Raw genomic sequence first — 22,943 nt, 5'->3', positions numbered from 1 at the left:
AATAGGAACACGAATTGACCGTTGCAATGTTGCTTGAGATCAAAAATCTAGATAGTTCTACTATTCTTCTATTGGTAGTTTGCACCCCAATTCCCTTTGTCCAGTCTGTGTCTCTCCTAAAACCATTTTTGGCCTGTTGAATTTTCAGTAAACATCAGAATAACTGAAAAAAAAATAAAACACAAATGAGCAGAGGGAGCAGTTACTGCGTTACCAGTAGGTTGCGGAGGACAGTGTTAAAGTGCTTTGAGTAAGTACCTTGAAGTTAGAAAACCGCTACACAAGTGAAATTCTACTTTTTCTACTACTGTTTGTTTTAACAATTGCAACAAATTGTATGAAACATTGCATTCATAATAAATTAAATTAATTAATCTGGTAAACAATTGGTAAGTTTGGATACAGTAAATGCGGTACATTCTATTAAAAAATATATATTTTGATAATGGCCATTGTTGGTTATCACTGATGTGATGTTTTGATTTGTCTGAATTGGACTAGATTCAGTGAGAATGTTAGTCTCTGATATTTCGTGATCCATAAATCATGTTAATGAAGTCTTTGGCGTCTTCACAGTCAACATGCAATCAATATTAATTTTCTAAATCTTGGTTATCTGTTGTAATAATATCTGGAAAACATGGAGGACCAAGGGAATACATATTGTGGAAGTGAAAGAGGAAGTCAGCATACTTTTCAAGCACGCCAATGTCAACTTTTGTATGCTCTTGGCCAGAAAATTAATAGTTAAAGCCTGCAGTCAGAGGCTAACCCTTGCAATTACTGATGAACTAGATGAAGTTCATATCACTGCTGAGACATTTTTTACATACCGTAGTTGTTGCACAAAGCTTGACTATTCCACTCCTTTGATCATAATCAAGGGCACTGTGCCGCACTTGATTTATCTTTGAGCCTATTCTGGGATTCATGTATGGCTTAGTAAGACGCGTCACTGTTATTCGACCTCCTTGCGACACAGCCTGTGTTGACCCAGGCATTACTGATACAGTGTTGCATTATAATGGTAACTGACGGTTCTGCCCTAAATGCTGATGCAGTATAATGCAGTATAAATAGGCACACTTTTCCTTGTACAATCCCTGGTGTGTCCTACTTTGTGTCCCACAACTCTGATAGTCTGTAGTTACTTTAAATTGGGGGCTGGCCACAGGACTACATTGTGTATTTCATAGACTGCATGGTTTGGCTGTTGTCTTGCAAGGTTATCATGTCATCATGACATTTTTTTTAAATGGGTGACCAGAAGGTCTTTTTGCACTTACTGGATTCATTTCAGCAACAAGCATTTGTGCGATACAATTACTGTTGGTCAGTGAAAATGGAAGAAAACCAAAGAAGAGAATGGAATGGAACACATACCCCTTTTGCTGCTTTAACAACTTCCAGTCTTTTGAAAAGACTTTGTCAAAGATTGTAGAGTGTGTCAGAGGGTATTTGTTTTTTCTTAGGTTGAATTGTTGGAATTTCAAGCTTGATTTCTTCCAAACCTGGATACATGTAGCTCTTCTAAGCATGCCTTTATGGACCTGGTTAAGTACATTGGGCCCACCAGCATTTTGGAACAGAAAAGGGCCTTCCCCCAGTAGTCCTGCTAATGTTTCAAGCATACACACTAATTATCCAACAGGTCAAGTGTAAATCTATCCATCCATTTTCTGTTCTGCTTTATCCACATGAGGGTCCCGGACGTGCTGGAGCTTATTCCAGCTATCTTCGGGCGAATGGCAGGGTACAGCCTGGACTGGTTGCCGGCTAATCAAAGGTCATGTGGTGATAAGAAATTAAAACAAAGGGTGGTCTAGTTTAACGTCTAATTAAATTATAAGAGCTTACCCTGAAATGTAGTCCCATTTTGTATAGTATAGTAAAGTATAGTACGCTTTGTCTTCTTTTTCTCCTCCAGTTCTGCTGCCTGTTGTTTCTTCAGAGCCACCGTCTCTAATCTGTACGTATATATAGTACACTGTGCCTTATTAAAGTTATGCCATCCTTATTTTTATCATTCCATCATTAAATAAATGTCATAAAATAAAACATCACATTTTTAAGCATTGTCCATTTTGTTTTAGTTCCTTGTAAAGACCATTTAAGACCCCCCCCCACACACACACACCCTCCCCCTGGAGTTGCTTTATTGCAGGTTAAATAAAATAATATAAATTCAAAGGAGGACCCTTATTATGAAATCATCATCATCTTATCCATCCATCCATCCATCCATCCATCCGTTTTCTGATACCGCTTCTCCTCATTTGGATCGTGGGTGTGCGCCTAACCCAGCTGACTTTGGACAAGAAGCAGGGACCACCCTGAACTAGTCGCCAGCCATTTGCAGGGCACATACAAACAAACAATCATCCTCACTTCACATTCACACATCTAGAGCTTAGAGTCTTTAGTTAGTCTACCAAGCTTGTTTTGGGGATGTTGGAGAAACTGGAGAAAACCCACACAGTCACGAGGAGAATAGAAAAATGCCAGGCAAAAAGGCCAGATTTGAATCCAGGTCTTCACAACTGTGAGGCATATGTGCTAAACAGTCAACCAGTGTGCTGCTAGCTTTAGCAAGTCATGAAGTCATAAATTATTTATTAGCGTCCTTTCCATAGAGTGTTATTGAAGATTTTGTTACAAATGGATAGATGTCCTCAGAATGATTTGAAAAATGTCAGTACTGTTAACGCTGTCCAGACATGTCAAGCAAGTCATCACATTGAGTAATTGTGGATTTTATATGGCAAAGGTTGATGCATAAAACTCAACCAAGATCAAATTTTCTGTCATATTTTTGTCCAATGGATAACTTTTCATGTTTTGTTTCTTTCTATACCAGAGAAATGTTGTCACTGTGGTCTATTTGCACTCATGCCAACACATTTCCTAAACAGTCTCTTGGATTCAAAGACCTCCATCGGCGTGATGTTGCATGTGCGGAAACCCTTTGTACGGTAGTTATAATCCCCTCCTTACGTCGACCTTGACAATACATTAATTTGAGTTTAAAAGTCAAGTGTATGTCTGCAGCTCTGATATCGTTTCAGAATGACTATGTAAAGAGATACAGCAGTATTTCTCTTTGTAATCTGAGCTACGACCATGAAAGAAGCTGCTTATTAAAATGGCAGAAGGACATCAGTTACATTCCTTTACACAGTAGAACTTTTATTGACATTCCTAAAACTACCTTACTTTCTTTTCGGTAATTGACGTTAGAATTTGACATCGCTGGCATTTTTGGGAGACTACCATATGGGGAGATGCTGTAGCCTTTTGTCAGAATCTTAGGTGAGCTTCAGTTCTAAATCTGCTCTTGAACTGAACTACAGTTTCGACTTGCTGACCCTGTAACTGGAACTGTGATTGTCACAATTCAGTTTCAATCTATAACTCACTGAAATTTACTGTCAAGCTATAAAATTAATCAAATGTACAATGTCTTATTTCCCACCGCACATTTCAAGTAAATAATTGAGGTAAAAATTATTTGCTTAACTGAAAAGAGGCTAATGGATCCGTGCTGTCATGCAAAAAAGCCTTTCTTAGTTCACTGAACAATGAATTCACTGCCACAAAAAGAAGCAATAAATAAGTGGGGAGACAAATTAATTATTAATATTACTTATTCAGATATACTGTTCAAAATAATGGCACTGTTTAAAAAGGTGAGTAAACAGAATTCTTCAAATAAATAGTATTTTAATGAACACATGCATTCTATTTGAAAGCAAAAATGTTGGAAAAAGTAAGTGGATTACATCATATTTTATAGAAAGTCAAGAAATATAATGTTTAAATATAGCATACTTGACATCTGTCTTTATAAACCAAAAATTGTACTTTATAATCTAAGAAATGCTTCAATAGTGAACTTAATTGCAAAATTATTATTTAGCTCCATAAATACAGTTTCTAATAACTGCTTCACACCTGTGGTTCATAGGTTAGTTGACCCATGTTTGTTAGTTGGCACTTCTGGTATTTAAGTCCAGGGCAATTGTACTACATTCCACAATTCTTTTGCATTTCTTGGTTTTGCCTCATGAACAGTATGTTTTATGTAGAGCAACAGTATGTATACATCCAGCAACATGAACACCTTTACTATTCTGATGAACTGAAACTGATTCATGATCCCTGGTAAGTGATAAATATGTATGAGCAACACCATAGTGCAAGAAACACTCATCATATCATGATGCTCGCGCCACCGTGCTTCACTTTGCACCACAGCTTGAATTCAGTGTTGGAAGGACGTCTGACAAACTGTCAGTGGCCCTTAGATCCAAAAAAGAACAATCTTACTCTCATCAGTCAACAAAACATGACTCCATTTGTTTTTCAGCCAGTCAATGTGTTCTTTGGCAAATCGTCACCGCTTTTTTATTAACAATGGGACTTTGTGGTGCTTCTTGCTGGTGGCTTGGCTCCTCATGGAGGTCGTCTGATTGTAACAGAACTCAGAGGCAATCTTAAATCTTCTTTCATCCTTTGGAGCTGATCATTGGCTGAGACTGCCAGTTTGGTTACACTCCAATCCAGTCAAAGAGTTGTTTTTTCCTTTATTTTCCCTAGCTGTTCTGGTTTGGGCTTCAATTTGAAAGCATTTCATATTATTTTAACTTAAGATTCAATCATTTTCTGCACTTATTTGTTTCTCTTTTTTTCATTTCTTAATCAAAGAATGCTCTTCTGAGCAGTGTCTTTAATGACCCATTTTACTGAAATGCACAGGAAGTATATGCATCAGATGCCTTGTTCCTTAAATAAGGGCCACCTTTTTAACACCCCCCCCCCCCATTCACTAAGTGAACTCAGTACAGATATTTTTATGAACGCACACCTTTCATGGAATCAGCAGCATGCACGTCATGCTTGCTGGATCTCTTGTTTTTCAATGCCATAACTACACCCTGCTCAAGAAACATACTTCCAGCTTAGAAGTTGAAATTGTCACAAAACAGTGATTTATATTGCTACTGATGGGAAACAGGTATTATTTTAACCCAGCGATATATAAGTTTAAAATACCATCTCAAAGCAGAATGTGTGGTATTTGTGGCAGCTGTGATAAATTGTGACTAATCAAAATTCTAAAGTGTGAAAAAAATATTTATTATTTAGTTGCTATACACACATACACACATATGTACAGTTATGTCCTGAAGTATTTTACTATTTTAAATCAATATTTTATCCAATATTATCACACTAAAATTTGAAATTTCAATTGAAACCATGATTCAAATAACCATTTCGTGTGAATCAATATAATCTGTTTAAAGGAATGAAACTATTTACAGTGAATACTCCCTTGAGCTTTGTAGTGTAAGAGTAGGGGCAATACATGACATGCATATCATGGATCATATTTGTCACATTAAAAGTAACCATGTTTCAAAAATCAACCACAAATTTCATCTTAAAGGTTTAAACAACTCATATCACTGACAAGAATACTGTATGGCAGCGTACAAGTCTTTGTCGAGCATGAGAAGCTAACACAGCTGTCACTGCTTATTCTTGTCAAGAATCACAAACAGATGACTCAAATTTACAGCACATGTCAGTCATTGAAGTCATTTCTCTACAAAGGAAGCGAGAGCCCAACAGGCCAACACAAGAAACAAAACAGCAAGTAGAAACCTACCAAAATCAAATCAGTCAGTGTGAATCATGACTAGAACGTTCTTTTGCACATTTTTAAGATGTATTGGCTTATATACAATCACGCATTGCCTAATTTATACATTTTCAAATAATAAGAATAGCTTAATATGTATTCCGTTAATTCAACAAATAGCTTCATGTCAGCAGATTGGCAAATCCTCATGCAGTCAGAACAAATCGCATTGTGTTATTATGTAAAAAAAAATAAAGATTGATAAATATTTTTATGATGTATTAAATTATGTTACACTGTGCCATTTGCAAGTGACATCAGAATGGAGCAATTCGTTGAAGTCGGGTAGATATTTTTTTCCTACTTTGCAGCTTGGATGTCCCAATTTGAGTGGCATTCCAGTGCACTTTTCCTCATCAAAGGTTAGAAAAATCTGATTTCCCATTTTTCTGAAATGCAACAATATACCTTCTCCAGGTGAAAAGAATTTATCTCCAACCGAAATGACATTTGAAACAGGGCTGGCCGAAGGTTGAAGGTTGAACATCTGAGTCCATTTACTTAATGATAACTTGTGAAGAATCTTTTTCTTGTTTTCTTACCACATTATTCTTTCACTATAGTTCTTTTACCAAAATTCCAAAGGATTAGCAAATACACAGTAGGTTCATCCTTTGATAGTACCTAAATCACACGTCTACAGAACTGCTCTCAGGGATTTCATGAAGTGACAATGGTTTAAACTCCAAAGTTGTTTTTTTTAAAGATTCAGGGAATTTTTCCTCAGCAAACTCCAAATTGTCCATTTTTTTCAACCTGCTTTAAAATACGACCAAACATTTTCAAAGTAAGATGCTAGATTAAGAAGCCACGCTATTGCTTATGAATAATTAACCATCCATCCCGTTCTTTTAATAATATGAATTACAAAAATGTCAAATAAAAGTATTGTTACCCATCTCTTGTTTAATTTAATTTGTATATACTACTGTTCAGTTTTGCTTCTCTTCTTTTGTAAACTCATATGCATTGTTTATCTTGGCATTCATACTTAAAATAGTTCCCTGTGTCATAGATGCAATGTCACCCGACTACTTGGAAGATTAACATTCCAGTGTTAATACCTACCAACTAATCAATTTGTGACTTTACAGGTGATAGTAAGTAGAGCACTGTTAGCATGACAATCACCTGATGAATGCAGAAATGTGGAATCTGCTCATAACCACAATAATGAGAAAATAAATTCCTCTACTGTAACTTTCTGCCTAATTAATATCATGAACAAAGAGTAGCAGGTACCTTGGTCCATGTGCCAGCCCCCAATTATGTTCTGTGGAAATTGTACATTTTTATGATGATACTAATAATTGTGCATTCTAATATGTACTGTTTTGCAGTGTGAAAGTAACCATTTTGTTAAATGGCTATAAAAGACCTTGGGACAGTAATTTACAAACCCAAGTCCAATTAAGTTGGGACTTTGTGTTGAACATAAATAAAAACAGATGATTTGCAAATCATGTTCAACTCATATTTAACTGGACAGACTACAAAGAAATGTTATTTCATGTTCAAAGTGATAAACATTAATGCATGTTTTGATGTGGGAGGAATTCGAAGTGCCTAGAGAAAACCCACGCAGGCACGGGGAGAACATGCAAACTCCACACAGGCGGGGCAGAACTGTGATGCCAATGCTTTAACCAGTTGCCCCACTGTGCCACCCAAATAATTATTAATGTAGAATTGTATGGCTGCAATATGTTCCAAAAAAGCCTGGGACATTGTGTTACATTCCCTTTTCTTTTAAGAACACCTAATAAACGTTTGGGAACAGGGGACACTGATTGTGGATGCTTTGTAGGTGGAAATATTTTCCATTCTTGCTTGATGTACAGCTTCAGCTGTTCAACAGTCCGTTCCAAACAGGTGTTTGATGCGCATTCCAACTTTCTCCATTTTTTATTTGTCACCTGTCCCAATTTTTTGGAATGTGTTGCAACCATTGAATTCTAAATTAATGATTATTTGCTAAAAACAAAGTTTATCAGTTTAATCATGAAATATCGTGTCTCTATAGTGTGTTTTTGTGATGTGGGAGGAATCTGGAGTACCCAGAGAAAACTCACTCAGGCACAGGGGGGAACGTGCAAGCTCTTCAAAGGCGAGGCCGGGTTGGAACTCGGGTCCTCAAAACTCTGAGGTACACTTGCTAAGCAGTTGTCAACTGTCCCCCCATGAGTAACTTTTAAATTATATTTTAATCTCATTTTAGAAAGCAATTTTCATATCTTTCTGGCAACTTCCTGGGTCACATCAATTGATGGAATTAAAAACATAATCTCCCACACTAATCAAAAATAACATATGAAGCACTACTCTGTATTTTTTCTGCAAGTACTACATGAATAGAATGTGGTAGTAACAATTCACAAAATGAGATATGATGAAGGTATGTGTGAAGCCATTTTTCAATTTATTTTTTGTATTCTTTTTGCAAAAGCTGTGCACTGTATGATGTGCAACTACCAGATTAGCATATAGTTATTATTGATAAACTTAAATAACAGTGTTGCACAGAGCAACAAGAATGTAGGAGCCAAAGTTATACTCGCATACCATATGTTATTGTTTTATAGATTTTAATTCAGTTGTGCTTCTTTTTTGGGAAGTACCTTTGAAGTTTCCATCAGCTACTTTTGACAGGATATAAATGAAATCTGAGTCAGTGGAACTCCTGTACAGGAATTGGCACGTGTGTTCGACGTCACAGAGGCCTATAAGACTTAATCCATCATCAGTTTAAGATACAGGCAAGGAGACAACTGAAGTCAATGAGCTGGTGGTGGGCAGGAGGAGCTGGAAATGAAACATTGGTGGAATGAGATCTCGCTCGTCACTCAGCGTCAGTGCTCATGTGCATGTGGTCATTGTCGGTGTCCCATTTATCCATCTATTTTCTATTGCTCCTTATATTGTGTATGCATTAATGTCCCACTGGCCATGGTGGTTAAATGTGAAAGACTACAGAAGCATATGGGACAGAATTGCTAAATCTGATGGGCCTTAATAGCTGTGAATACTAAGCAAGGTTTTAAAACTGTCCAAAAATTTCCCACTGCAGTCACAGTGCAGTTGACGAACCTGGCCAGCTGTGGTAAAAGTAAAAATGTGACATTGCGAAAGAGTGTGGAACAAACTTGGAAGTAATCTGTAGTGAGGAAAAAGCATTTACTGTATTTCCCGAGTATGTCACAGTCTTCAGTGCACATTTTGTCCAATTTTGTCATGTTTTGTCATGGTCCTCACTGCAATTTAGTATGTACTGTGCAGTAGCTATTTTGTTGTGTTCAATCATGGTGCGTGCTGTGTGATGGTCGACCGCCCCAGTGAAGTACTCGGAAGCCACACATGCACTCTCAGAGTGGGTTGAAAGCTGAACCTGGAAGTAGAGCTTCATTCTTGTCAGCCGTGCCTGCAAATGTGTTCCACAGCTGCCTGATGTCCATGTTTCATCCATAGAAGTATTGACACAATGTGAAACATGTGTTCGACCTTAACAAAACGTGCGAAATGTGAGGGGACCCCATCAAAATGTGACAGAAATTACTTGCATCTGGGCTAGAACCATTGTGTGTCTTTGAGTTTCTGGGGATCACCAGCTCCCCTCCATGGCTCAATACAGAGATGATGGGCTGTGAGTAATCTCTGAAAGACTTGAATGTGGAGGAAAAAATTACCCAAATCCCACAGCAAACTACGTGTTGGATAAACGAGGCTGGATTATTCACACCCTGCCAGACCGGGCACAACTGTTTCAAACTAGACTAGAGCACAATGCAGAACATTGTGCCAGGAATGTAAACAGCCTTACAATACCATACCATACATACCATGATTCTTCAAATTCAAGGTTTGTAGTTGTTGCTACGAACTCAAATATAGAGAAAAACGTGGCCTAGGGAAAAGCATGTTGCCTTTCATGCAAAGGGACGTGCTGTGAGCACCGGGAACATACTGTAATGTAAACCCTGTCACGACCCATCGGAACGAAGGTAGGACCCAAATGCAGGACTCGGGAGATGCAAGTTAGTTCGGGGAAAAATGTTTATTATTAGAAGGTCGGGGATCGGGCAGGCAGTCAGGTGCAGCAACGGTAGTTGGGACGTCGGGCGTAGAGAGCAGGTCAGCGGGGAGGCAGGAGTCGGCATACGGGAGATCGATCAATGCAGGCAAGAGCATCAAAGGAGTCAGGCTTACGGGGTTGGTCGGAGAACAGGCAAAGGTCAGTACACACGGGTTGTCGATCAGGGATACGGGAGTGCTGGAACGGGACATGAAGCTGAACGATCTGGCGGAGCACCAGTCGTCATCGGGGTATTATATATACACAGGAGATAAATCAGTCCGCATGAGGCGCAAGTGTGTGCCTCCCAATTAGCGCGACCGCGCGGGCACCCGCACAGCCCGGGCTGGAACAGCAGGATCATGACAAACCCAACATTATCCTGTTCATGGATGGATGGGTTCGAGCCAGAGTCTACCATAGCTGACTTTGGGTGAAAATTCTGGACTAATCACCAGTCAATCACAGGACACAGATAGACCAAAACAATTATATACACGCACATACACATTTCACTGAATCCAGGCTACCTGTACTGAAGTCAGGGGACGGTACCACAAGACCATCAGTGACTTGTGTTCAAAACTAAACCACTCAGTTACTGGAACAGTGACAGTGTTCATTGTTTCTCTCTGTTCTCGTGTCAACTCGGTAAATACAACCCATGTTGTGGGATATTCTAAAAGCATTTTTTTTTCCACTGTGATGCTTTTTTTCACAATAGAAATTGACTCCCAAGGTTTTAGTCATCAAATTGTCTCTTTGTGTTCTCCTTCCTGCAGTATAACACAACCAAAAATGTAGAAGCATGATAAGTCAAGCTGTGAGTTAGTCATGTATAAAGTTACACTTTTCATTTCAAGTGCTGATGAATTATAGAACACTGTTCTTGCCACCTTAATAAAGTCAAATTATTTTTAGCCATAATGGAAAGCTGAAACTGAAGAGCACAACACTCATCACGCTGCCAATTAGGTTATTTTTCTCTTCTCTGCCTGAAGTTACAGTATATTTTGTTGTACAACCTTTCCTATTAACATCGCGAGACACCTAGCTTTTTCAAATTATCAGTATGTTATCACAAAAGTTTTCAGCGTCAACATTACACTGTAAGTGTGGATGCTTGGACCAATCATGATCCTTAGAAAGAAATACAGCAGCTATAAAGGTTTATATAGTGTAATGATGATGACGATGATGAGATTTCTATAAATACCAGATTGCCAACATTATTTTTTTAAAAGAAGTGCAAATAAAAGGGCTAAAGGCTTTTCTCGATAAAAAATATTTTCACTTTTCTCTTTTTGATTGGCTTCAACAAAAGAATCTAGTTTCAGGTTTCATACTACCTTCCCAGCATTTTTCTCCTTAAGGGGCATGTTTTGCCAAAATATTTTGCTTTTCTCTTGTATTTGAACTGTAATTGTCTCTAGGGTGGCTTATTAAATGTGAAATACCAATTAAAAATATCCATGCATTTATGACTTTGAGAAACATTTCTGGGTCTGGGTCAAGCTTAGTTTAAAAACATCAATTTAATATTAAAAATAAACATTGGTTTTGTCATACAAGTGTCCAGAGAAAATCCATTGATAGCTACTTCTAAATCCATGTTAAAGAGTCACTACCGTAAATGGAGGTCTAAATAGTCAGAATGTAGGAAATTTAAAGGCCTAAAGATTTGGGGACTAAGTAATCATGAATATTTTGCCTCCATTCGTCACTTACCTGTTTTTTTTTTCTTTACTTTTCTGGCCAAAATTGTTCAGTGTTATCCTGCAGACTGTTATTCCTGAGTGTCGATGTCCTGTTCCCTCTTCTCTCTGTATCGTTTACCTGAAGCGGCAGTGCAGAACAGATTATTGACTGGAGTCATTTTGTGAATCTGTACAAATTTCAGGAGGGAAATTACTCCAGAAGTATCCTTCAGGCTGCTTGTGGAGTCTGCAACAGCCGTACTTAAAGCTCTGCTCAGCTCTAGCTCTGCTAGATAAATGAAATGAGTGCAAGCGGCACTTGTATACTCCATTCACCATATGTTAATGGCCCTGGAATCTGTGCAGTCCAAACTTGCTTTTAAAGTCACACCAAGTAGAAAATATGTTTTTATTTTGGGGTGCGACTTGAAGGCATTAAGTGTGGCTAGTTAATTACAAACATGTTCATGAGTTAAAAAACTTAATGGAGTTTAATCTCATTTTGTGTTGCAAACAATGCGGAAACTTTGTCAGTGTATGTGAGAGCTCAGTTACCCTCCATCCATTCGCCATGCTGAACCCTCATCCTGTTCAAGGGTTGTGGGATTTTGGAGCCTATCCCAGCTGGCTGGATGAAAGGCGGGCTACACCCTGAACTGGTTGCCACTCAGTCGCAGGCCACATATGGTCATAGACAACTACAGTATTCACACTCACACTCATATGGTCACCGAGTGTGAAGTGAACTATGGTTCCCGCAGTGAAGAAAGGACAATGTACCACTACATCATGAGTGATTTGGGTGCCAAAATGGAGGAATTGGATAAAACAGCATTGCTATGACTGATGGGAGGGAGATTTATTTTTCTCTGGAACTATTCAGTTAAAACTCTTTATGGAGACCAAGATGGCACTTTACACAATGAGGACCAACAAAACACAAAACTAAGTGCAATGTCAAGGTAGTGGTGAAGACACTTATAATTTTTTCCAGTCCAGTGCTGGCAGAATAACACTCGGACGGGGAGAAACAACTTAAATCAGGGGTGCCCAGACTTTTTTACCCCAAGGTCTACTTTCAAGCAGCCAGTCTCTCGCGGTCCACCGGAGGGGGGGTGCGTGGACGTCTCTATTTATTTGGGTTTTTTTTTTTTAGAATTACTAATGATTAAATAGCATGACCAAGTCACAAAGATCTACCCACTACAAAATGCAAAACATATTTATAAGAATATTTATAAGTATATCTTGGGATCCTTTATGTGTAAATGTATGTTTGTGTGCCCTGCATAACCGTATGAGCCAATATTGCAGAACACAATGTGGTGTTTACATAATTCACCCGCGGGACCTCGAGTTGGGGTGCGGGGTTCCGCACGGACTGTTTTTGTTGTTGCGCTTCCGGAGGAAAGGTACACAGAGTTCCCGCCGTTATGCGAGTAATGTTTTGATGTCGAACAATAAAGCAAGTTCTGTTCCTGTGTCCGACACTCCGCCTCCGACTCCTTTTCTCCGGCGCTACACTGGTGACCCCGACGTCAGTCCCGGCGTTTTCGAGACTGAAACGAACATGGCAACCGCCATCCTCAAATTGCCGGAGTTTTGGGAGACGTCCGCGGCAGCGTGGTTCGCACAGACTGAGGCTCAGTTCGCCCTCCGCGGGATCTCAGATGATTCCACGCGTTACTACCACGTTGTCTCAGCACTCGGGAGCTCAACGGCGGCCAGAGCAGTGAACTTCATCACCTCTCCCCCGGCCCGAGATAAGTATGCTGGGATCAAGGCTCACCTTCTCAAGGTTTTGAGCTTTCACGGCCGGAACGTGCCCGACGTCTGTTGGCTATTAATGGACTGGGGGACAGCAAACCTTCCGAACTCATGGAAATGATGCTAAACCTGCTGGGCACGGATGAGCCCAATTTCATGTTCATGGAACTGTTTCTCAGGCAAATGCCACCGCATGTTCAGACGGCGCTCGCGAACAGTACTGTCACTGAGCCCCGGGCCCTGGCCGAGGAGGCCGACCGTTTCTTCCTGGCAACCCAGCGCTTCTCCCCTGAGACGCTGGCCGCGACGCGCAGTTACTCACCTTCGGGCGCGGGGGTGGCATCCAGCAGGGGCCCCTTCGGCACCGACGGCCGTGCTGGCACAGGCTTGTGCTACTTCCATGCCCGTTTCGGTGCGAAAGCGAAGAGGTGCCGCGCCCCTTGCAACTACGACGCGTCGGGAAACACCAAAGCCCATGCTTCGCAGCGGCCGTGAGCGTGGGCGCGAAGAGCCGGCTGCTGTTCGTCAAGGACAACCTTTCCGGGCGCAAATTCCTTTGTGACACCGGCGCCCAGAGGAGCGTCCTGACGGCCACTGTGGAGGACGCCGCTGGCGGGACTCATGGGCCACCCCTACTGTCCGCTAATGGCTCCCCTATCCGCTCTTATGGCATGAGGACTGTGGACTTGTGTTTCGGGAGTCAGCGCTTCACATGGGACTTTGTCACTGCGGATGTCTCATTCCCTCTCCTCGGCGCTGATTTTTTTTGTGCCCACGGGCTGCTGGTGGATGTTAAGAGGGGCCGTCTGGTGGATGCACTGACTTTTTCTATGGTCGCCTGCGTCCGCAATGAGGCGACTTATGGTGGTCTCTCCAGTTCGCTATCGGACGGCACCAAGTACCAACTCCTCCTTGGTGAGTTCCCTGCCTTGACATGGCCCACTTTCTCCTCTGCCACGACTAAACATGGGGTCGAGCACCACATTGAGCCCAAGGGCCCCCCGATCCACGCGAGGGCCCGACGGCTTGATCCCGAGAAGTTAGCAGTCGCTAAGTCCGAGTTTGCCAACATGGAGCGTCTGGGCATCGTCCGCCGCTCGGATAGCCCATGGGCCTCGCCACTACACATCGTCCCTAAACCGAGTGGTGGGTGGCGACCGTGTGGTGACTACCGCCGCCTTAACGACGCCACTACGCCCGACCGCTACCCTGTTCCACACATTCAGGACTTCTCAGCCCACCTGGCAGGCAAAATCTTGTTCTCCAAGGTCGACCTGGTGCGCGGGTATCACCAGGTTCCCGTGCACCCCTCAGACGTTCCCAAGACAGCTGTAATCACTCCGTTTGGACTGTTCGAGTTTCTGAGGATGCCGTTTGGTCTTAAAAACGCGGCACAATCTTTCCAGCGTTTAATGGATTCTGTGCTCAGGGACTTGCCATTTGTGTTCGTCTATTTGGATGACATCCTCGTCGCCAGCTCCTCGGAGGATGAGCATCTGATGCACCTCCGCGACCTCTTCGCAAGACTTGAGCAGCATGGCCTGATCATCAACCCGGTGAAGTGTGTTTTCGGGGTGCCCTCTATCCAGTTCCTCGGGCACTTCATAGACAAGAACGGCGCTGCCCCCCTTCCGGCAAAGGTGGAGGCCGTCTCCGCTTTTCCCCGACCGCGCTCGGCTCGGGGCCTCCGGGCGTTCCTGGGGATGGTGACTTTCTACCACCGGTTCATCCGCCGGGCGGCCCACATCATGCGCCCGCTCTATGAGGCTCTTAAAGACAAGGCCCCCAACCGGGACGTTGAATGGACGGCCGAGAGGATGGAAGCCTTCGAGGCTACGAAGGCCGCACTGAGTCGTGCCGCTATGCTGGCTCACCCGACCCACAGGGCCCCTGTCGCTCTCACTACCGATGCATCGGACTATGCTGTTGGAGCCGTCAGCTGGTCCCCAGGGAGCGCAAATACAGCACGTTCGATAGAGAGCTCCTCGGCCTCTGGCTGGCGATCCGCCACTTCCGCTCCCTATTGGAAGGCCGTGAGTTCACGGCATATGTGGACCATAAACCCCTCACTTTCGCCATGTCCAAGGTGGCCGAGCCGTGGTCCGCCCGCCAGCAACGCCAACTGTCGTTCATCTCTGAGTACACTACGGACATCCAACACATCGCCAGCAAATCCAATGTGGTCGCGGACTGCCTCTCCAGGGCGATCGTCGGCACTGTGCATCTGGGTCTCGATTACTCCCGCATGAGCGCAGACCAGGCCTCGGACCACGGGGTGCAGGCCCTCAAGACTTCTGACACGGGTTTGCGCCTGGAGGAAGTCGCGGTTGGTGACTCGGACGTCAGGTTGCTGTGCGACCTCTCGGCTGACCAGCCTCGGCCGCTGGTCCCTGCAAACTGGCGAAGAGCTGTTTTCGAGGCGGTCCACAACCTCTCCCACCCCGGAAGGAAACCGTCCGTGAGGCTGGTGGCCCAGAAGTTCGTGTGGCGCGGTCTCAAGAAAGATGTGCAGGCCTGGGTCGACTCGTGCGTGGCCTGTCAGCGGGCTAAGGTGCATTGCCACGCAAAAGCCCCCTTGGAGCCCTTCGCTGTCCCCGAGAGGAGGTTTGACCACGTCAACGTCGACTTGGTAGGTTCACTTCCTCCCTCGCACGGATTCACCTACTTGCTCACCATGGTGGACAGGACGACCCGCTGGCCCGAAGCCATTCCCCTCTCCTCGACAACGTCGTCAGACGTGGCCCGGGCATTCATCGGCACGTGGGTTGCACGCTTCGGGACACCGTGCGACCTTTCTTGAGATCGTGGCCCTCAGTTTACCTCTGAACTCTGGAACGCAGTCGCTGAGAGTTTGGGGGTCAAGCTGCACCGCACTACCGCCTATCACCCCCAGGCGAACGGTCTTTGCGAGCAGTTCCACCGCTCCATGAAAGCAGCCCTGCGTGCCGGCTTGACGGACGGCAACTGGTTGGATAAGCTCCCGTGGGTCATGCTCGGCCTCAGGTGCGCCCCCAAGGAGGACCTGTTGTCCTCATCCGCCGAACTCGTCTACGGCCAGCCACTGCGGGTCCCCGGCGAATTCATCCCGGACGCCACAGCGCCCTGGTCCGCAGCCAGGCAACGGTCCTCCCTGCTGGAGGCCGCAAAAGGGTTCGCGCCGGTTCCCACGTCGCAACATGGCACCCCAGCTGCCCGGCTGCCCCGTCACCTGCGCTCTGCGGATTTTGTGTTTGTTCGTCATGACGCCCACCGTGGACCTCTCCGCCCCCCATACGACGGGCCGTTCAGGGTTCTGGAGCACGGGGATAAGAGCCTGCTCGTGGACATTGGCGGCAGACCCGAGACTGTTTCCGTGGACAGGCTCAAACCCGCGCACCTGGACATTGCCCAGCCTTTGGGGTTGGCCCTCCCCCCGCGCCGGGGTCGTCCCCCTTTGCCCTGTGCCCCTGCGCCCGCCGGGGTACCCTTGACCCCGCCTGAGCCCTTGTCCCGTGACTCAATGGACAGTGCGGCCCCGCCCCCCTCGGCCCCTACAGTGCACACCCGCCGGGGTCGGGTCATCATCCCTCCACGGCACAAGGATTTTGACTATGGGTGAATTCTGGGGGGGCTTGTGTGGTGTTTACATAATTCACCCGCGGGACCTCGAGTTGGGGTGCGGGGTTCCGCACGGACTGTTTTTGTTGTTGCGCTTCCGGAGGAAAGGTTAACAGAGTTCCCGCCGTTATGCGAGTAGTGTTTTGATGTCGAACAATAAAGCAAGTTCTGTTCCTGTGTCCGACACTCCGCCTCCGACATTTTTTCTAACTATCTGAGTTCACATTGATGATCAGTAAACACCACGCGAATGAAAATGAAAGCTTTGTCACTTATGTCAGTGGATTTGTCCAACTGCAGTGGGAAACTCTCACAATCTCCGATATCCTTCCACACATCAGCCATGGCTTCACCACGCCGTATAACTGTACTCCTTTACGGTGCTGGCTTTTGTGTGAAAAGTTACTGCTGTGCGGGCACCAGTTGGAATTTTAGTTCATTCACTTTTCCCATTATCAGCGTGCTTTTCAGCGGAATGTCGGCATCGTATTCTCCATAAACAGTACGAAAATGCCGCTCCACATTTCGCTTCTTTGGTATTACAGTAGTACACTGGCAGATGAAGCAAGCTCACTTTGAAAACGACATTGTAAAAAATAAGTCCGCCTCCCATTCTGTATGAAAGTGGTATGTTTTTGTCTTCTTCTTTACTCCAGCATCCATACTCATGTTTGATAAGATTTCTTAAACTAGGGCTTAAAATAGGGGGGAACTCGCTGACTAGCGTGTTTTCCTCTTCTGTATCGTTGTTTGCACATGCGCAGTGAGCTAAAGGTCAGAAAATTACAGCTGTCTTTTTATTTTTTCGGCACACCGTCACAATCGACCCAAACTGCCTCGCAATTCGATGCATTGAGCACCCCTGATTTACATGGTACAATAATTTAATGCCATCCGTACAGTAATTGTCTTCTTGCTCCCACATTATTTAGCTTTGATACTTATATATTACATAAGTAATCATTCGGTAATAGTAATACTACTCTAATGATTGAATAGATATGGTGAGGGACCTTCAGTTAATTTAAGCCCTGTTTTTGTCAGTTTGGTGTGTGACTCACCAGCACTATTTAGTGTTATTTACCCTTTTGATTCCTTTGGTAACAATTACAAAGCCAGCTCATTGCCAGTACACTGCATCCCCTTACATGGAAGTGGGCAGTGCTGTAATGACGAACACAGAACCACTGCAAACTGCAGCTGCAGTTCTGCAACTAATATTTCGGCCTGTTTCGCAAAATGGCCAATAAATTACTATCTGCCAAAAGAATCACAGTTGAATTTTAGAAACAGCAGTTAAAAAATATGCAGATGGCAAATACAAATCACGAGAAATTTTACTTGGATGGCACTTGCAAAATGTCACACTCTTGATTGTGCCTCCAACTCTAGCTCCAGAGACCAGCCATATAACTGTGAGGCACGTCATGCCCCCTTTTAGTTTTTAATCACTGTTGAATCCATCTCTGACTTCTCGTGTCCCCTGACAGTATAAATTGCTGAACATGTATAGTCAAAGCAAACACAGCGATGATCTTATTAAAGACACTGGGAGTGGAGAGGTGGAGCTTGGCTCTTGCTTCGGCTGCTGCATTGGCTGTCTGCTCACCAGTGAGGAGGGCTTACAAGAGGGAGAGCGAGGGAGAGAGTCACAGAAGGGTCTGAATGCAGTGCTCTTGCTGCGAAACAGGCAATGTCTGTTAGTTGCGTCTCGACTGGCACATCAGTTGGGCTGCAGCTACCAGGAGAGCCGAGCACCAGCAGTGCGGGGGGACAGAGCTGCTGAGCACAGCACGCTACACTAGAGCAGACGAGCGTGCTTAGAGGAGCACAGGCAGGGACGGAGGAAAAACAAATTGCACACTTCACAGAAGAGAATCTGAAGAGAGTGTCAGGGTGAGAAAAGTTACCAGGTCAGCAGGACTGGGAGTGGAGCAGCTGAGACTGACTGAGTTCCCGCTGCAACTGGGACAGTAGCTACCAAAGATACAAGGAAACATCACTTTGTCTCAAGAGATGACTAATACGCTTAACAGGAGTCTCTTGCACAGCTACAAAGACATAGAAAGCAAGACATCAGCAGGAAGCCGAAGCAGTACAGCTCCACTCACTTCTTCACTGGACTCTTTCAAACTCAAATTGCTCAGCTCAGCTGTGTGATTTGGGGTGGATGTAATTTGATTTTTATCTTTGCATTTTCATCCTTTCTTCTGGTCGGGAAGCAGTGGAGACTCTGAGGGCACGTTGTTCTGTCCTGTCACCTCTGAGACTATGTTAGACGGTGTGTCAGGGAGATCTTCATTAGCAGCCGCAGCCCCACAGCATGGAGAAGTCCAGCAGTGAGGAGTCAGCCATACATCGTAGCCCATCAGTAGATAGTTGTGACTCCGATTTCCCTCAAGCGTCCACGTCTGGCCGCCCATTCGGTGGCCGCGGCTTCACTGCCGGCGCATTCTACGGCTCCACGGGGCCACGTAAAAACACACAGCAGGGTCAGGCTGCAACAGCATCAGCTGAGGCCAGCGCAGGAGACAAGAGCAACAACAAGTACAGCTCACCCAAAGGGAGCAAGTACGTGGTCTTTTACCTGGATCTATCATTTGTCTTCCTTTTAGAATTCAAGAAGTTTAACATGGCAAGAGGCTGTCTCTGCTGCTTGAAGTATCTGATGTTTGTCTTCAATCTCATCTTCTGGGTAAGTGACTCATTTCTTCATCTCATTACTCCATTAATCACTGTTTTTGATGTGAATGTGAAGCATCAAAAGTGATTAAACATTGATAGACTACAGTACAGTAAATGTATCATATTTCTCTTTGTTGCAGTGTTTTTTTTAAGAATGAAAATCTTGATGTATTGAGGCATAGCAGTCAGTGCAATCATGCGTTTCTAATTATTACATCAGTGGGTCTGCCTGTTTTTTTTTTTTTTTTTTTTTGAGTGCAGGTTGCTATTCTTAGATGTCATGACACAGGCAATGGCATTGCAGCAACTCTTCTTTTGTATGTGGCTAGAGGAGGGGACAGAATGGGAATGGGGTAGATTAAAGTGGGGTCACTTAAGGGTGTCTTTATATATTTTATTTCAAATTAATGTTTTCGCCAAATGAGACAATATAAGAGCTAAAAAAAACTTTAAAATCATTCTTTCACTGAGATGATTTGTACATCTTGTCATCACTCCATTCTTAAATGTGTTTGCTATAAAAGAAAAATTCATGATCTAATAGTGCTCCCACAGCTAAACCTGCTGAGTGATAGATTTCTGAGAAAAAACAACGACGTGTGTGGCAGGCTGTACTGGCTGGCCAAGCGTGGGCATCTTTTGTAAAAGTGGGAATCCCTTGAATGTTTACAGAGTGGATTAGAAGGCTTCAGGTTATTGGGCCAACGTCTTTTGTGTGAATGCAGTCACCCTGGAAGTATAAAAACATCCCTTATCCGTATCAATCCTGGCCCACCATACCAATGGTGTATGAGGCAGTCCTTACTGGGACACATTGGAGGCTATCGAGATCATTAACCAGAGCCCAGCTGTGAACAGGTCAGCATTGAAAAAGCACACACGTACATGTCCATCACACGAAACAACAAATCTCTATCTCTTCGCCTCCTCCCTATCCAAAAAGGGAGCTGCAAAGAGCAGTGCGGCATGCTGCTTCAGGGCAAGTTCCAGCATCTGTATCAACCTTGTATCATTTCGCAAAGAGAAGAACCTAGTAATTGGCAAGGATGAGCAAAAGGCCTTAGGGGGCTCTTCAGTGCACACTGCGTTGATGTAAATGTTTGTGCAGGAGAATGAGGAGACTCGGAGAGGCTTAGCTGATGGGGCATTCTTTCATTCTGACATTGATTTACCTTGATACTGCATCTCTTGTGAACTCTGTATTTGTGTACTACAAGTCCTACAAGTTCTCAGCCTTTGATATGTCTATCGTTTCAGTTGGGAAATCACTGCACACCGAATGGAACATCGTCATTGTACGCTGTCAAAAAATGGGGTCGATAAAATAATCGATACGCTGGATGTAAAGAAAGAATCTGGCTGATTGTGTGAAATTGATTGTGCCGGAAAAATCAAGTGCACTACATTATTACCTTAAAACCAGCATCATGAATTATTGAGACTCTGAAGAAGAGCATTATGACAGCTATTGAAAGTGTATGTACTCAATAAGGGTGTTGCGATCTGATATTTGAGATTGGATATCAGTCTGATGTCAGAAAAAAATCGGACTGAATCTAAAATCTCAGCTTTTACCATTCTTATACAAGCAGTCCATTCCATGCTCCATTCTAGCACATCTATCCAGCAGCTGCCAGACTGCATGCAGAGACCACATGATCATAACAACAAGTTGCCAAGGTGAAAACATAACAGCAAGGAGTAATAGTGAATATTGCTACCTCAAAGTTCTTTATTGACACGTCAGTTGAATTTCACTTGAAAAGTAGTCAAATACGTCACAGACTTTGTTTCTATTTCATTTTTTGTTAATTAATCACGAACTCGAAGCTGAAATTCAATGAAAGAAAAACAAAAGCTAACACAAGGGCGGAACTCATGGCACTTATAGCTCACAAAATAACAAATCTTGCTACTCAAACACTGTATAAACACAAAATCAGGCAATATAACAATCCTCTCTGGCATATATTATTTGAAATCGATTAAAAATGAACTATATCAACAATATTTAATGGTGACTTCTACTTACTATGACTACAAGTGGGTATCTTGTTGCGTTCGCCACACTGCCCCTCAGAGGTCAAGACATGCACAGCAGGAACCGCAAACCCAACGAGGCACACACAGAGTCAATTAAGCACCCCAAACCTCACTGCGTGAGTCCTAATTTCCCATTTGTCAGAGATATTGTCGATAAAACTAAACCCCAGTTGCATCAAGAAGTTCAAAAGTGTATTGTCACACATGTGGGGAAAACAAATGATGTCCACACCATCTAGTAAAAAAATAACTGAATTTAACTTTAATTGATTTTATTTTCACTTTCAAAACATAATTTGTAATTATTAATTATGGAGGTTATATTTTATGGTTTTCAAATTCAGTTGTGTAATTTATTTTTTATTTCATTTATCCAGTTGTAGATTAGGCTTCAGTTAAGAAGTGGTTATGATGCAATAAAATATATTTTTAATTTGAGTTATAAGAGGATTTTCTAATATAATTGTTTTCTTTATTTTATTCAACTGTATTAAAGTCTTTTATTTAGACTTATTTTATGTGACCCATCCATCTGTCCATCCATTTTCTGAGCCGCTTATCCTCATGAGGGTCACAGAAGTACTAGAGCCAAACCCAGCTGTTAGTGGGCAGGAGGCAGGGTACATCCTGAACTGGTTGCCAACCAATCACAGGGCACATGGAGACAGACAAGAGTCGCACTTACAACCTATGGGCAATTTAGAGTCTCCAATGAATGCATGTTTTGGGGATGTGGGAGGAAACAGTAGTGAAAACCCATACAGGCATGGGGAGAACATGTAAACACCACACAGATTGGGCCGGGATTTGAACCCCGGTCCACAAAACTGTGAGGCAAACGCTCTATAGCTGCGTCTTTACATGACCCATTGGTTAATAATACATGGGTCTTGTTTTTTTCTCATCCCTCCCATTACTGATTCTCATTCTCTGTTTGAATAAATCATTGATCAAAACATTTCCAACATTCCGAAGTAATAAGTATATATACTTATTGATGATATTGGAACTGACTGATACTGGCATCAGTCAAAACTGAAGGCTACAATATCAGTATCGGATAAGACGTGAAAAAGTTGGATTGGGACATTTTTTTGGGAAAAAAAAAACATGAGGTACCCATTGTCCTCATTCCATCCCATAAAAAAATGAAACATTGTATGAAATGTGAATTGTTGTTAATTTCTCCCAGAGTGGACAGTGGGCTCTGTACAGTTTCTGACTTTGTGCCATTTACATTCTTCATTTGGTAATATACATGAAATAACTACAGTATAAGCCGTTTATCTGATGAATTGAAATAACTTAATAACCCAATAAAGTTGAGCAAGGCATATTTGTAAGGAGTGGTACAAGTGAGTGGTAGTTAAACTGACCACAG

The 22,943-nt window shown here is 43.2% G+C and overlaps 1 protein-coding gene across 3 annotated transcripts in view; it reads left to right on the top strand.

Moving 5' to 3' along the window:
- Positions 1–17,451: 17,451 nt before the first annotated feature.
- tspan9a (tetraspanin 9a) overlaps positions 17,452–22,943 on the top strand; it is an 88,495-nt gene continuing 83,003 nt past the window's right edge. The window contains exons 1-2 of one of the 3 annotated variants that reach the window (XM_061822912.1): positions 17,452–17,461; positions 19,450–19,529. In XM_061822912.1, coding sequence (XP_061678896.1) covers positions 19,467–19,529 — 63 coding nt within the window. In that variant the 5' untranslated portion in view covers positions 17,452–17,461; positions 19,450–19,466. Of the gene's footprint in view, positions 17,462–18,488; positions 19,530–22,943 lie in introns of those variants that run through there. The other 2 variants (XM_061822913.1, XM_061822911.1) reach the window with 2 other exon arrangements.

The sequence above is a fragment of the Syngnathoides biaculeatus genome, chromosome 6, assembly GCF_019802595.1.
Source record: "Syngnathoides biaculeatus isolate LvHL_M chromosome 6, ASM1980259v1, whole genome shotgun sequence".
Taxonomy (NCBI): domain Eukaryota; kingdom Metazoa; phylum Chordata; class Actinopteri; order Syngnathiformes; family Syngnathidae; genus Syngnathoides; species Syngnathoides biaculeatus.
The sequence above is the reverse complement of the archived record's forward strand: the minus strand, read 5'-3'. Positions and strand labels throughout refer to the sequence as shown.